The 16,269-nt window shown below is 35.9% G+C and overlaps 2 protein-coding genes across 2 annotated transcripts in view; one reads left to right on the top strand and one right to left on the bottom strand.

Annotated features, from left to right (window-relative positions):
- Positions 1-8,478, top strand: part of LOC120523398 (basic immunoglobulin-like variable motif-containing protein) — a 26,033-nt gene extending 17,555 nt beyond the window's left edge. Inside the window, exons 7-10 of the mRNA XM_039744681.1 lie at positions 439-571; positions 3,431-3,514; positions 5,710-5,806; positions 6,634-8,478. Coding sequence (XP_039600615.1) covers positions 439-571; positions 3,431-3,514; positions 5,710-5,806; positions 6,634-6,936 — 617 coding nt within the window. The 3' untranslated portion in view covers positions 6,937-8,478. The remainder of the gene's footprint in view (positions 1-438; positions 572-3,430; positions 3,515-5,709; positions 5,807-6,633) is intronic.
- The window catches only part of zgc:172121 (uncharacterized protein LOC337599 homolog), a 23,903-nt gene continuing 15,047 nt past the window's right edge, over positions 7,414-16,269 (bottom strand). The window contains exon 9 of the mRNA XM_039744682.1: positions 7,414-7,709. Within this exon, the coding sequence (XP_039600616.1) occupies positions 7,639-7,709 (71 nt within the window). The 3' untranslated portion in view covers positions 7,414-7,638. The remainder of the gene's footprint in view (positions 7,710-16,269) is intronic.

Raw genomic sequence — 16,269 nt, 5'->3', positions numbered from 1 at the left:
GCGCGGTATTAGTAAGTCTTGGGGACTGTAGAGTTCACACAAAAGAAATGCAAATTACCTTAGATAAAATTAGCAAGGAACCATCTTGAAGTAGTAAACGGCAAATTGTGTCAGTTACAAGAAAAATATAAATTCAGTCTAAAAACATCAATTTTGACATATTTATGTCTCAAATGAAGTAAAAGAACAAACAATGAAATAATGAGAAGTAAACATTTCAAACAGAGCTACAGTTTGATGCAAGGCACTTCAATAAAACCCTAGAAATATGGGTTCTATAAATGCATATTAAAGAGTTGTTTTTTTTTTTGTTGTATAACAAACAAACATGAGAGAAAGATGCAGTGTCATTGGATGTTTGGCTGTTAACAATTCTAGAGCAAGCATCCGTTCATACTTCAAATATTGATTGTGATTTTTTTTTTTCCCTTTTAACAGCTGAAGGAGCCTTGATGAAATTAACACAAGGACTAAAAGATGATTCAATGGCATTTATTTATCACTGTCAAAATCACTATTTTTGTCCTGTGGGATTTGAAGCTACTCCTCTAAAAGCCGCTAAAGCATACAGGTTTGTTAATATTATCAGTTTAAAGACTTTTTAAGACAGTTATTTTCAAATTTTTTTTTTACTATACAGTAATCCCTCTTTGATCGCAGGGGTTGCATTCCAGAACCCCCCGTGATAGGTGAAAATCCGCGAAGTAGAAACCATATGTTTGTATGGTTATTTTTATATATTTTAAGCCCTTCTAAACTCTCCCACACTGTTTATAAATATTCCCCGCACAGTTATACAGCATAAACCCTTTGTTTTCTCTTAGATATTAGGTAAGATTCATTGAAATTATGTATGTAAACACACTGTTTATATACAGTAAAACCTAAATATAATTTTAAAGATATCTAGCGTCTCTGATATCACATATGTTACAGACATTACGATAGACAGGCCACCAGCAATAAATACTTACAATGCAAGAAAAATTGTATACAGTAAATGTGTGTACAGTGACACTAAATGTACGTACATGTACTAAGTACTGTAAGTAGAAAATTAATTATGGTTACTCACCAACAATCGCACGACGACTTGTCCGATAACGATGAGTTTAATTTTACTGCACAACAAAGGAGAGCGTTACAGCTCTTCTAAAGGAGCCTCTTCAGGCGACTGTGTAGCACCGCCGCTGTTCTTCTCCCGGCAGTCTTCAACTCGTACACTTCAACACTTACAACTCGTTTTGCGCCCTGGTTAAAAGGACACTGCTGCAGTAGATCTTATATTCTTTTCCTCCTTTTTAAATAAAAAGAATCGTGGACTCATTGATGCCATAATGGCGTCCTACAGCGGTGTAGCTTTTCCCTTCCTTCAACATATCTAAAACTTTTACCTTTTCGGCAATCATTAGCATCTTCCGTTGGTGCTTGGGCACGGCCCCTGAAGCTGTAGCAGGAGCATATTGTTTTGGAGCCACAATGACGGGCTCGACTATGCACAAAGATAAACACAAAAGTTAACTCTTTACATAGCAAAACACATTGATGCTGAATGAGCGAGATGAGACTTCCTGGTTAACGCTGCGGAATCGAATTCGGCGCTCCGTCGCTGAGCCAGTCAGAACACAGGAACTTAACTGCGTGCTCTGATTGGTTAGCTTCTCTTTCATCCGCCAATAGCGTCCCTTGTATGAAATCAACTGGGCAAACCAACTGAGAAAGCATGTACCACAAGTAAAAAGACCCATTGTCTGCAGAACCTGCGAAGCAGTGAAAAATCCGCGTTATATATTTAGATATGCTTGCATATAAAATCCGTAATAGAGTGAAGCCACGAAAGTTGAAGCGCGATATAGCAAGGGTTTACTGTATTACATTTTAATGAACCAAAGTTGTCAGAGCAAAAATGCACCTTCTTTTCATTGAAATAGTGGACTGTCACCATTGCAGTTATTTTTGTTAACTGGAATGTTTTTTGTTCTTAAAGTTAAAAAGCATGCAACATTTTATTAAACAGTCCTTTGGATTTAACACCAACCTAAGAGTGAAAAATTTCTTTCAACCGAAGAAATATACTGTAAATAAAATATACAGAGTATATGCTTGTGTGAACTATCTACAAAAAGTGGTAACAGTTGCACTTGATTACTGAACTGAATGGCAAATATTTAGTAAATATTAACATTAATATTATGTTGCTAGTGGAGAATACAGTCAAACATGCAAGACTCTCCTTCAACAGCTGGACCTCTAGCTAACCAACAGTCATGCTGGACAAATAAATGCATAATATGGTCACAATCTGTCTGTTATGATGCAGTCAGTGCTTATAGTTATTGTTCTAAAGTGATTTGGAGTTACATTCATTATATAACTCTTTGAGGGCTGAATATTTTTTCCAAAAAATACAATTTTCTGAAAAGCACACAAAGCAATGGTTTCACACATTAATCAACATAATATCTATTGCTGCATGCTGTAGCTACCAGTTCGGAGGAAATGAGCGGCAGGTCAGCAGCCAGGCTGTCTTCGTGTGGCAGGGTCAGTCACGGTCACAGTGTATTGCAATCTGGTTTGTATCTCTTGTCACTGTAAGTGGCAGTCCTCCCAGGCGAACATTGCCGTAGGCTAATCAGGTACATGAACCTGTTCATCGCCACGATCAGCTGGTGGTGAATCACTGGTACCTTACATTTGTTTTCAATCACAATTTAGTGATAATATGCAAAGCAACATTCATAGAATATTTTGCTTTATGCATTCGCTTTGATATCTCGCCAGATATCGATGCCATTTTTGCCATTTCCTCCTTGCTACTCACTCGAGCAACAGAGCTTCATTAGTTTGATCGAGATTCTTTCCTTTAGCAAAGAGAGTCCAATTAAAACATGAATGGCAGGTTTTGCCACCATCACAGTTGATAATCACTATCAACCCTCCCTTTTGACAAAAGTCAACATTCGCCCTGAAAGTGATAAGGTACCTCATTTAATAGGTACTTTCTGTTAAATTAGCCCGATGATCTCATTGAATTTTTAAAATCTGAAATATTGTGTTTTTTTTGTAGACTGACATTATTGATTACAATAGATATTCTAGCAGAGAACTGAATGATGTCAACAAAAATGTTCCAACATTCCATATATAGTACTGATGGATTACAGTATACTTGTTTCATAAAGAAACAGTCATAAATTGAGATCATCAAGCTTTACTGGAATCTAATCTTGGAGGAGCTGAAAGCCACCTCCACATTTCAGAAACAGCCTTGATGCTCATTTTATAAAAGGTTTATATTTGGTGTTAAGAAATAGTCCAGCATGGTGTCATCAGTTGTGTACGTGAGGCAGACTGAAGTCTAAAATTTCAGATTTTGTTTAACATAAGTATACTGGTACATTCTACTAATGTGAAGGTGTTTTTGTTTTAGAAGTCTTCTTCCTTATAATGAAATGGAGCATTGGATTCTTATTGGAGAGCCAAGCAGAAAACATCCGGCAATTCACTGCAAAAAGTATGTCTTTGTGGAAAAAGTAAAATGAATTTGATTATATTTTTTTATTGGGTTATTCTCAACAATTTGTCATTATTACTCTCAATTCTCATGGAGAACATATGCTGTGTAATATTGTATATTGTTCACTATGTATGTCATCTGCAATTTATTTTAACTGTACTCTGCAATCTTGACAGTTTTTTAAACGGTGTAACGTAACATAACATAACATTCTTATACCTGCTTAAACCAATTCAGGATTGCACAGTGTCAGAGTCTATCTTGGTAGCACTGGTTGCAAGGCAGGAAATAGGCATGGGCAGGACATCAGTCTATCTTGGAGCTTTTTAAAAATGTTATTATTGATTTGCCTTTGTTAACTATGCTTCTCTTAGTGTCAGGATATACTCTAACACTCTGCAACTCTGTATTAGGCGACACAAGTTCAGTGTCTTTTGTGGTGTACAACTTTCAGAAATTGGCACATCTCAATTGTAAAGAATGGAAAAGTATCACACTTTTAACCTCTTGATTTTTACATATACAAAAGCAAAATACATTGTTTTGTCCATTTTGCATTATAATTGTGAAGAAAATATAAAGTACAAATTAACATTAAAAGGTACCAGCTGATTGGATGTACTATGAAATGGTTTTTATTTGGCTATGGTTCTGCCACAGTTTCAGAATTGTTTACCTTTTTATTTGTGGATTTATGTGGGATTATTCTCACTTTAAGCACAACCACTTCTAGGTTAAAAACTTTGTGCACATCCATATGTATTTGGAATTTCTAACATGTTATGGATCTAGCAAATGTTTATGTGGCACCAGCCCAGGTATCTTTACAAATGCTGATGTATTTTTTTACATTTGGATCACACAGAAGTTACCTCCTTAGCCTTTTGTTTACCTCTGGGGGAAAAAACAAGTCAAAAGCGTTCAATTATTTTCAACAACAAAAATTATGTGTGACTAAAACAAGTAAATACGAAAATGTCAACGTAATGACAGTAAGAGTGGTATTTCTAATGTACTGCCGTATTGATGCAGAATTTGTATATATGCTTCGTATGAAAGTGAAGGTTAAACCAACAACTGTATAGTTTTGATTTCAGTGCCATAGCTACTTGATTATACAGTATGCGTACTATGAATTAAATTGAGCTAATGGGAATTTTCTTGGATCTTCTTAATTATAGAAGATCATTGTCAAAAACCTTAATTTGTTCCAATAACATAATTTGATTTTTTGGCACATTGTGTTGTAAGGATCTTATGAACTCCTACTGTAGTTCTTTAAATGTGACATTTTTCTTATTAAATCCTTTAATTAAAATTAAAATAAAGTGCATCCATGCATTCTCAGATGGAAACAATGCTGGAAAGATAAATAAGGTATAAACCCCAAAGCCTATTGGCTTACTTGATACAAGATATAATATTGTCAAATAAAGCCATTTTTTATATTAGAAAACACATACCGGTAGTAACTTATCTAATATAAAGTTCTAAATAATAGGGTATCAAGGTAACTAAATGAACAACTCGGTTACAAAACAATGTATAAGAGGCTCCTACTATGTACAAATGTGAAACCTAGTCGATTTGATCATAGCCATCAGTCTACTTTAACATACCATTTCACAAGCTAAAGATACTTCAGCCTGCCAGAGTACTGCAAGTCTTTTTGGTCTAGATAGATTGATAAAAAGCACACCAAAATGTTTAGTAGTTCCTTGGTGATCTCATATATCCATTTATTGAACTAACCCAATCTAGTTTAAGGACTAAAAGGAGTTGGAGCTGTTAAGGTACACAGTTTAAAAATGAAAATATTTTTAGACCACAGTGCCTCATACAAGATGCAGACTTCCTTTAAAATGATCTCGCATGTTAGCAAGAAAACTCATTCAAGTTATTAAATTATAGAATACTCAATTATTGCATTTACTTACAATGGCTATCACTAATACCAGTTTACTGGTCTAAATGGTGAGAAATAAAATAAGCACCCTACTATGGTCCAAGAAAAGACTGTAAAGCCATTAAGCAAACAATTACAATCCATTGTTGGTGACACAGTGTAAATGCTTTTTTGTGTGTAAGAGAAACACTCAGTTTATGAAACAAAATTTTGAATGTATCTTTAAATATAATGCATTAAATTACATTTTTGTTTTCATTGACTTAGTTATTTCTTTTTTGTCTAGGTGGGCAGATATAGTAACTGATCTTAATACCCAGAATCCAGAATACTTAGACATTCGTCACACAGAGAGAGGTTTGCAGCACCGAAAAACAAAGAAGGTAAAGCTTTCTCTTGTTAATTAGAATACATTACAATGTAATGAATATTTCAGACAGTGATGTCTAGTTATTCTATACTGAGTTAAATACACAAAGAAGTCTTAAAAGAAGACTTAATTTTGAAGGTACATGTGTGTAGCATATACAGTTAATGGAATCCATCTCAGGTTTCTTTGTGAATGGGAGAATGCAAGGCTAATACACTGTAAATTATGTGGGAAGTAGAGGAATACCCAAGAGAGGACCAGCAGCACTGGACCAAAGTTGATTGGGCTCAATGTTTTGGTCATTAAACACACTTTACTGCTGCAATGTAGCTCAATAATGGGGTCTACAGCCGTTGCAAAATATAACTAAAGTGCAACAGATACCGAAAATATAAGAAAAAAGAAAAATGTTCTTATAAAAAAATCAAATTAACAACTCTTCCATGGACCCATGTCTCAAAAACAAGTTGTAGCACTTACCTTATTCTGTGCAAGTACTGTAGTTAGAATACTAAGTATTGCTTATATGGAAGCCTCTGATCATTAATACATGACAATAATGACCCAGTAAACCATAAGGATGTGAAGGCCTTAACTCATTCTTAAAATCTATATTGCTTTGTTTTTCTAGTAGAATCCTACCATGAGTGTTTTCTTTACAAGATGTGCGGAAAACTTCAATGTATGATTTAAGCTCTCAAAATGGCTGAAATCTTTTTGCGCATTACAATTTACATCAATAGTCTTACAAAGAATTTAAATTTCCACCACTTACTGTACATTTTTATCTGTCATTTTTTTAATGTTTAAGAGCAAAGTTTCTATAATTTTTTTTTTTAGGTTGGTGGAAACTTGCACTGCATTATAGCTTTTCAAAGAGTAAACTGGCAAAAGCTTGGTCCTTGGGCGTTAAATATTGAGAATCTGCGACATGATTTTCACACTCCTGGAGGTGATCGTGTGATGACCAGCATATCTGAGAGAAGGGAAGAAAAAGCATCTGGTAAACGCCATGGACGGTTGGGGAGATCACACAGTGGTGGACTCCAGAAAGAATCTGGTTGGAAGAGATTATCTAATAGTTATGAGTATGGGTGTGGTGGATCCCCAGAAAGTGAAATGGAGGAAGATAATACAGACTAAGAATGCTAAATGTAGTTCATCATGTACATTATATGTAACCTGGAAGGGGGAACAGAGTCCAATGTAAGTGTTTAACAGATGTTCAGCCTTTAAAATTGTCAATGTGGTATTTGATGTTTTCTCTTTTGTCTTGTTAGGTGGAATAGTCAGGTATTTAATAAAATGTTTTTTTTTTCTTTTTTGTGACCTGTGGAAACAGTAAAGGCCACATGCCTGAGTCACACTATATCTATCTCAGGATTCCTATTGGCAGGGACACTTGTGCCTTTTAATAGGATTCACAATTTGGATAAGTTACTTGCATTAAGGGTGACTCTTTCCTAGAAAGAAAGGAAAGGAACAATCACTGTATTCACCTGTTAAAAACTCAACACTGTACACTGATTTACAAAGTAGCTGTTAAAATAAAAAAAAATTAGCACAAATTACAATGACAAACCAACAGAAAAGGTTACTGTAATGGATAATGACAATTGGTGAAGTTCTTAAGACATTTTATTTGGTATAGTGTAACAAAACAGAAATGCATGTATATGTCTGTATGTTCTGCCTTTTAGTGGTAGAATAAATGGAGATTAATTTTAAGATACAAATTGAAACTGTGTCTTTATAGAAGTTTACTTTCTAGTGAATATTTATAATTTATTTAATTTTTGTTATTTCAGTATTGGCACATTTAAACACTAAATTTTCTTCAGATCTTCAGATATGACGCTGGTGTATTCTTTGCCTTAACTCCGCAATGTCCAAGGGAGTGATTCGGCAACATCCGCCTAGAAGAGGGAAACAAAATAGAAAGCATCTTCACTTCTTGTGTTGCAACTATTTTTGTTTTAAATTCATATTAACTGACACATTTTTATAATTATACTATAATAGCTTTTAGTAACAAGACTTCTTTACTGTTTTTGAACTGCTGATTATCAGATATGGAGATTGTAGACTATTTTGTTTTCCCTTTAATCTTAGTTTTGTTTTTTTTTTCTTGGAGTACATACAGTATTGTTTTTGTTATAATTACTTAGAAACATAATACAGTACACCTTGTATACTGTACAGATTATTTCTAAATAAAACAAAATATTTAATGAAATGCACAGTACCAGGCAAGAAAAGATGAAGTAAAACACATAATGTTGCACTATAAAACATGGAATACTCCTCAGAACTTTAACATTCCTCATACAGTACCCTGTAGTACACAATAGTATGCATGACTACTACAAAACCAAAGTTTATTATTGTAGAAAACAACAGCGCTATCTGGAATGTCACTCCTCATACCCTAATGAAGTGAATCACAAAGGTGACTTCAAAACACTTGCAGCTGCTTTTATATCTTGCTTCCACTAGGTTTACAATAATGGCTCACTTTTGTCTTGCATTCATACTGTACGTGTCTTCTTTTTCTCTATTACCATGCATTGAAACACAAGGACTGCTTTAGACAATAGTGAAGTCACAAAACGTTGCACTTATGTGGTGTGTGTATATTTTTTAATTAGCGATTTAAAAAATAAATACATTTTATCTTTGAAGTTTGAAAATGTGATGCTATTTTTTACGTAAAACTGAAATAAGAATGCTCAGAGTGTAGGACAGACTGGCATTATAAATTCTGATCTTTCTGGAATACATGTCGTAGGCACAGCAAGCCACTGCCATACAGTCTTAATGTCAGCTTTATCCTGACTGGACCTCTGTGATACTCGGTGAAATCCCAGTTATGGCTCTGTGAAGCACCATCTAAATACTTGTTCAGGGACATGGCATAACTCAAGGATGGGTAACACTGATGGAGGAAACTTTGTTCCAATCATCAACCAAAAAAGAATGGACTTATGTGGACCAAGAAACCAATGACAAGACTTCTATTCCTTCCTTTAAAAACTTTTGCAAAACCCAGATCTAGGCTCGCCTCATCAAGCTCAATGATCTCAACCAGGCCATAATTTTGGCTGTCCATAGCTGGGCTCTTTGGCAGAGTCTGCAGCAAACCTTTTACTTCAAAGGGCAAGTGTGCTGGACATTAAAGGCTGGAAGACAAGTCTGTACTGGAGTTGGATGTGGGTACCATTTGTCTAAACCTTGCTGTAGATTAGCAAGTGCACAAGCAGAGAGAGACCATATATAGAGCCTCATGTTCGCTATACCAATGACGGCAGTCGACAATTTATCAGCTGACCCAGCAGGTGTAACTTTTGTAGCAAGTTAGGGCACTGTGTGTAAAACCCCTGAAGAGAATCTGCAGTACAGCCCACAACTAAAAGGGAACAAGCTCCTAAAACAAAGAAAGAGACAATGTACTTAAAACTTCCTCCATGTGCCAGGTAAAGATGACCAGGAAACAAACAAAGCCTTGCCTACGCCAGAACCATAAGTAAACCTACTTTAATTCTGAGAACTATTAATTGTAAATTAGATTTTGGGGCAAAGCCAGCTAATATATTATGGTACTGGTGTCACTGTAACTGAAAGGTAATAACTTTGTAAAATATATGTTCTAGCTATTATAAGTTTCTTTCTAAATCCAGTAAGAAAGTGCAGAACCCCATCTAGCACACATGCACACACAAAAACTGTGCTGGGGGAATGTAAGCCAGTGCAGACCATCTGTGAGCAACTGAACTCCATGGTGCAGACAATAGAACCTTTATAAATAGGTAAAGAACTTATTCATCTTAACTGCGTGAATTAAGAGATCAGAATTCGGAAGCTGTGTGCCTTTTTCTATAGGACAGAAAAATTCAAGCATTACAAATTTTTCGTCTTGTTTGTTATTGTCCTTTGTCTATATCAATATATATACACACACACACACACATATATACACACATACATACATACATATATATCTCTATATTCTTACATATATCCATCTTCTCTTTATTCTTATGTTAGGGATAAATTGTATTATTTCGTGTATTGCAATAAGTATGTTTGGGTTATTTGTTGAAAGTAAGTCTAGTTCCACATCCGAACCACAGAGAGGAAGTGAAAGTGTTTTAATATAGACTTATGCTGATTTATGAACCTCATTTACAAATTCTGTGTGTGTATATACAGTATAATATTCATGGTTCTGGCTTCACTCAGCGTAGATAAATTTGGCATCTTGAGGTAGACGTCTTGTTAATTGGTTTTATTGCTAGCTTTTCCAAAGGCAAAACTAATAATTAGCTAATTAATTGAGTGATCAATTCAGCCTCTTTCCTACAACAGAATAGAGCCAGTAGTTTAGGGAAGATTTTTTTTCTTGTGGACTGGCCAAATGTGTAGAAGGTTGTTAACATTTTGAGAAATTACTCCTGCAAAACCTAAATCTCTAATCTTTTTACTGATTATTATAGTATTGTGGTCATTAGCATGCAATGCACAGATGCCAATTTTAATATGTTGTCTTACATTATATTTTTCATTGAAACCAAAATATTCATGTTCTGTTCCAACTTAGATAATGGGAATGGCACTTTTTAAAAGATAAGCTTTTAGTAGTATTTCAATAATTTGTACAGAATTTACATTTTGATTCAAATAACTAGTGAAAATGTATTAGTCTGTCTGACACAACATTCTTTTGATTACACCCATGATGTATTTTAAAATACAATTTTAATACATAATCATAGGTGTTCCATATCAAAAGTAGACTAAAGTAAAATAACTTTTTTTTTTGTAGTTTTATAATGAAAAAAGCGATCAGATGTTAATACATTAATCTTGGGCAGCAATTATGACCTACTATAAGAGGGGTGGGCTATAAGGTCACCTTTACATCCATGACATTTTATTTATTTGTCTTTGGTCAAGATTATTAAATGGAAATTGCAAAAAAGGATGCAACTATTGTCGTGCATAAAAATGATGGGTTATTTGTATATCTGAAAAGCATTAAGATTTTTTAATTTGTATCTTGTAGGTAACTTTGAAACACATGCTAGATCTTTTAATGGCTCTTGTGCATTATTAGGGGGAAGGGGACATCAGAAATTCCTAAATAGTTTTTAGAATTTTTTCGCAGAGTCTCCATTCTTTTACTTTATAATGTATATTGATATTGTTTTGGCCTTTGCATTTTTCAGATGTTTCCTTGATTTTAGTGTTACCAGAGTATAAATAAATGGGGAAAACTTATGTTTTGGAAATTCAACATATCTAAACCCAGTCCATGAGGAGACAAATATGTCTTGCACGATTGCAGTTTTTGTTTAAGAGTACAATTATCACGTTTACTTGCTCTTCCATAACCCGATTATTCCCAGAAACTTGATTTCTGAAATGCCATGTAAACCCTTCCGACTGGAGAAATTGGGTTATTGGCCTCTGAGAAACCGGATTAACAGAAGTAAATTTCTCCACATCTAATCCAATTATGTGGCCGTGTAAACCCCTCAGCCGGGTTGCTGTTAAGGATTTTGTAGTCTGTGCATGTTCAGTGCATTCTGTCAGCATTCACATATTTTTGCTTCAAACTTGCGTTCAACAACTGCAGGTAGAAGCATCCACAAAATACATTTCCAGAGGCAAATGTTTGGGCGATCACATTATTCCTTTTCCTTGCTGAAATAACCTGCACAGTATTTCAGAAATCTCAAAATTTGTGTTGATGAACTGAATGTACAGTGCTAAACATAACAAACACAATATCGAGAACAGTATGGTAACATGTTAAAAGTAAAGCACATTACATAGTCCAATTGCATTTTAAAGAAATAACTATAACACAATACTTATTTAAGTAAAAATATCTGCATTATTAGTATTCTAGCAGCACTGAGTGTAAGGCAAGAAGCATACACATCTGATCCATTGCAGGGCTCAATCGCACAGCCAGGCAGAAAAGAATTTGCTGCCAGCAATGTTTATTTTCTGATTCATGGTGGCCACTTATGATGTTTAACTCTTTTATGTGCAGTTTAATGATGCTGGAGTATTTTGACAAAGGAGATTACTTGTGAATGTAAACGTCGATTTTTAAGAAGCCACGTTTTTGCCTTAATTGGGCTATTCTCCTTTAATCTGATTATATGTGTGCATGTAAATGCACTGAACGAAACTGTTATCCAGTTTAGTTGTGAAGAAAAAGCTGATGAGATCTTGCTATGGCTGGTAGAAATGTTTGTCCTATCAGTCCCGGGACCCTCCTGCCCCCAGATGGGAATTGTAGTCCTTGCGCTGGCAATGGTTTTTGGGTTGCCCCCACTCCCATTAAGACCCCTTCTTCTCGATAAACCAAATACCCCATATTTTAAGTTGAACCAATGGCAATGCACATGCAAAATTTCATGAAAACTGGTTCAGCTGTTTTTGTGTGATTGACATACAAACAGCTTACAATTTTATTTATATAGATATTGTAAAAGAGTGCTCACTTTATCTGAAATAGATGACAGGAAACCCACTGATTACCTTACTATGATTAAGCATTTATTTTTCTCTTGCCTGGAGACAGCATATCAAGGAGATGGGTTGGCAGAGAATGCAGTAACTTAATCAATGAAAATTACTGTAAATAAATAAAACTTAAAATGTGGAAAGGATAAATGTTAGATGTAATTACATTAACAGGATTCATAAATGTTACACATTTAAAGAAATTAAACTCATGCGGCACAAAGGTAAGTGTTGCTGCCTTAAACCTCCAAAGTCATGGGATTGACTCCTACATCCAGTCACTGTCTTTTATGTAGTTTGCACATTCTCCCAAAGTCCACGAGGGTTTTTCTTTGGGTGCTCCAGTTTTCCTCTTACATTCCAAAGACGTGGATGTTAGGTGACCCTGGTAATTCTAAATTGACCCTGTATGAGTCTGAGAATATGTGTGGGCTGTTCAGGGCATGTTTCCTGCATCTCTTAATTTAATGAAGTGATGTTGAGAAGGTTATGTATTATTTCAATATCTGCTTATGTCACTACATCTTAAATATGTGCAGTTTCATTCTCCATTCTATAAGCAGTATTAAGAGTCCAGGCAAATGTTTGGTAGGAATAATTAAAATACATTAATAAGTGCTAAAATGCTGTGTATCTGTCAGAAAACTTCTTCTTGTTTTACTTAAAATGTTGAAGCACCCATGATACTGCAGAACACTGGTTAATCATCAATTCAGTCAACTGCATAATTGTATTGCCTGTTATTTCTGTTTTACAGTTCAGTAGATTACATTCATTCATTGAATATTTGCATTGCTCCTGCTGCACAGTCAGCATTCTGCATTACATGCTCACCTGTAGTGTACACTTTTCTCCTGCAGTGCCATCTAGTATGAAAAATGTTCTTAGCACTAAAGTATAGTACATCAGTCAACAGGGTATTTGTTCTTTTAATTTACCATTGAATGATAAAATGCATATTATCCTGTTACTGATGGTAAAAACTATGATTTCATTTATTAATTTCCATTGTTTGTTTATTCTTAGAGTCTGAGGATTTCCCAAACATAAAAAAATAATGACAAATTAATTTTTATTGTATTGTATTATTATATAATATATAATTATTGTATATTGTGAGGCACCTTTATGGAAGAAGACAGCATGGTTGGACATATGTAATGTTCCCCTAAGATACAATGGCCATTGCCTCAATTACTACATCCTTTGTTAAGGAAGAGACAGAGGATGACAAATGACAGACAGTAGTGCTTTAATTTCTAGTAAGGAAAGGTGTGGGAGAGTGCTGTTACTCAAACAATACAGGCACCTGCTGGGACGCCCTGTAAGGCTAATGAAATAGGTGCTGGGGAAACTGGGCAGAGTTCTACTCTGGTGTTCCTACAGCAAAGGTCACTTTGCCTTTAATTCCAAAACTGATTATGGGTTGCGGCAAAGTGTGACCGTAAAAAGCTAGCACGTCTCACTGTCTGAGACAAAATGAGCTGGCTCAGGAGGATAGCTGCTGTAAGATGAGAACAAAAAACAAAGGGAGCTCTACTGCAAAAGAAAGGTGTGGGAGGTATAAAAGAGATTGAGTGGTACGGGACAGTAGATGACAATTGGACAAGCCAACACATGTGCCTTAAAGACAGTGGGTTTCTACTGTTACCCTTTTTTCACCCAGTTCTTTAATAAACATGCCCTTATTAGTCAGTAAAACTATGTATACAGGGTGGCACAGTGGCGCAGTGGTAGCGCTGCTGCCTCGCAGTAAGGAGACCTGGGTTTGCTTCCCGGGTCCTCCCTGCGTGGAGTTTGCATGTTCTCCCCATGTCTGCGTGGGTTTCCTCCAACAGTCCAAAGACATGCAGGTTACGTGGATTGGCGATTCTAAATGTGTGCTTGGTGTGTGTGTGTGTGTGTGCCCTGCCTGGGGTTTGTTTCCTGCCTTGCACCCTGTGTTGGCTGGGATTGGCTCCAGCAGAACCCTGTGTTAGGATATAGCGGGTTGGATAATGACTATGTATACACCAGAGTTTACTTTTTTAAAAATCTTCCAGGTTTATTGCAATAAGTAAACCATGTGCCCTTTGTTTCAAACACCAAATCATACTTCTATGGCACAGGAAGATTCACAGCACACAATACAAATCTGTTTTGTAGTAGTAATTTGGCACCATAGAGTCTCTAGAGCTAAAGCAGAGACACTGTGTCTAATACACATATGAAAACAAACTTTCCAGTGGACACTGTAGTGTTTTTCATTCTTTTTTCCTACCACTCTTTTTGGTTTTGGTGTTTAACATGTTGGGCTGGCCAGACTAAACTTACCAATTCTAAGCAAAAGCCTTTAGTTCAGGACATATGTAACACATGCTGCATTATAAAGGCAAACAGTATATTTATAGTTATTCAACCATCTAGGGCAGTCACTTTTCCTGCTAAATCCTTGAGGCAAACAGCACAGTACCATTGATATTTGCACCAATAGATTCAAGTACAATTTCAAATACAGAGGTTGTAAGGTTATATATACAGTGTTTATAGAAGTTAAAAAAAAAAATTCAAAAACCTACAAATGAGGAAAAAGATGGCACACTGTTCCATAGCTGTTCCCAAGAAGACTGTGATCCCTTAGTAATTAGAACATATCATTAAATACCCCTTTTTAAAAAGCAGGTCAATAACCTTAATCTGCCAATAAAGGGGTACTTTCCTTACATTCCATGCAACACTCAAGAAGTGCATTAATCATGACAACCCAAATATTGTCATGTCCTTCAGAAGTTCTGGCTGCCACTGCAGAGTTTCTAAATTACAGTCTCCACAGAGAGATTTGTGTCCAACAAGGTTCCTTATACGAGGTGTGGCAGAAAAGTAATGAGACTGATTTTTTATTTACCAAAGTTTTTATTTTTTTCAAACATCAGTGTTATCCCCTTCAAAGTAGTTCCCTTGGGCAGCTACACACCGATGGAGACGTTGTTCCCATTGTTGGTAGCAGCACTGGAAGTCTTCAACCGGTATGGTCTTCAGCATGTCCGTTACACTCTTTTGGATATTTTCTAAAGTCCCGAAATAACGTCCTTTGAGGACATTTTTCAGTCTAGGAAAAAGTCACACGGACTGAGGTCAGGTGAATAAGGAGGCTGGGGAACCACAATAATGCCTTTTGAGGTCAAAAATTCTGTTATGGAGAGGGCAGTTTTTCGGCACCATTTTGGCACAGACCTTTCGCATGTGCAAATGTTCAGTCAAAATTTGATGAACGGTAAATCTGTTCAAATTTAATTGTTTACTCAACATTCTTAATGTTAAACGACGGTCTGATCTCACAAGAGTGTTCACACGTTCGATGTTTTCATTGGTTTTCGAAGCTGAAGTCCTCCCTGAACGGTGTTCATCTTCAAAGTGTTTCCTGCCTTCCAAAAATGATTTGTGCCAGCGAAAAACTTGAGCCCGGGATAAAGAATGTTCCCCATAGGCCTGTTTTAACTTTTTAAACGTCACACTTGCTGTTTAATGGCACAACGTTGCTCCAAATTCTGCTGTTCCATTTTGCGTGACGCACACCCAAAAACACAACTTCGCTAATAGCAGTCACAAAAATCAACGTAGTTAACGGAAGGAGTTGAAACTCGCACTGAGCTATGGGAGGGTACTGATACACGTGCTCTATCAAGGACAACAGCGCAGCGTTACCAGATCGCTTGCAGTGTTGCCAGTCTCATTACTTTTCTGCCACACCTCGTACATCTTGGTATATTTAGTTGAAGTCAGCACTTCCTCAACTTTGTTGTAAAAACTCAGAACACTACCCTTGCCTACTCATTCTGAATCACTGAATATTTTGCCAGAACCTTTGAGGCCACCCAGATGTTCTCTGTGGCTTCCCCAAGCTCCTTTCACTCTTGGGTTTTTCTGCAGGGTTTATAGCCTGTATGGGAGTCTATTTTG

The sequence above is a fragment of the Polypterus senegalus genome, chromosome 2 (genome assembly GCF_016835505.1).
Source record: "Polypterus senegalus isolate Bchr_013 chromosome 2, ASM1683550v1, whole genome shotgun sequence".
NCBI classification, from domain to species: Eukaryota; Metazoa; Chordata; class Cladistia; order Polypteriformes; family Polypteridae; genus Polypterus; species Polypterus senegalus.
The sequence above is the reverse complement of the archived record's forward strand: the minus strand, read 5'-3'. Positions and strand labels throughout refer to the sequence as shown.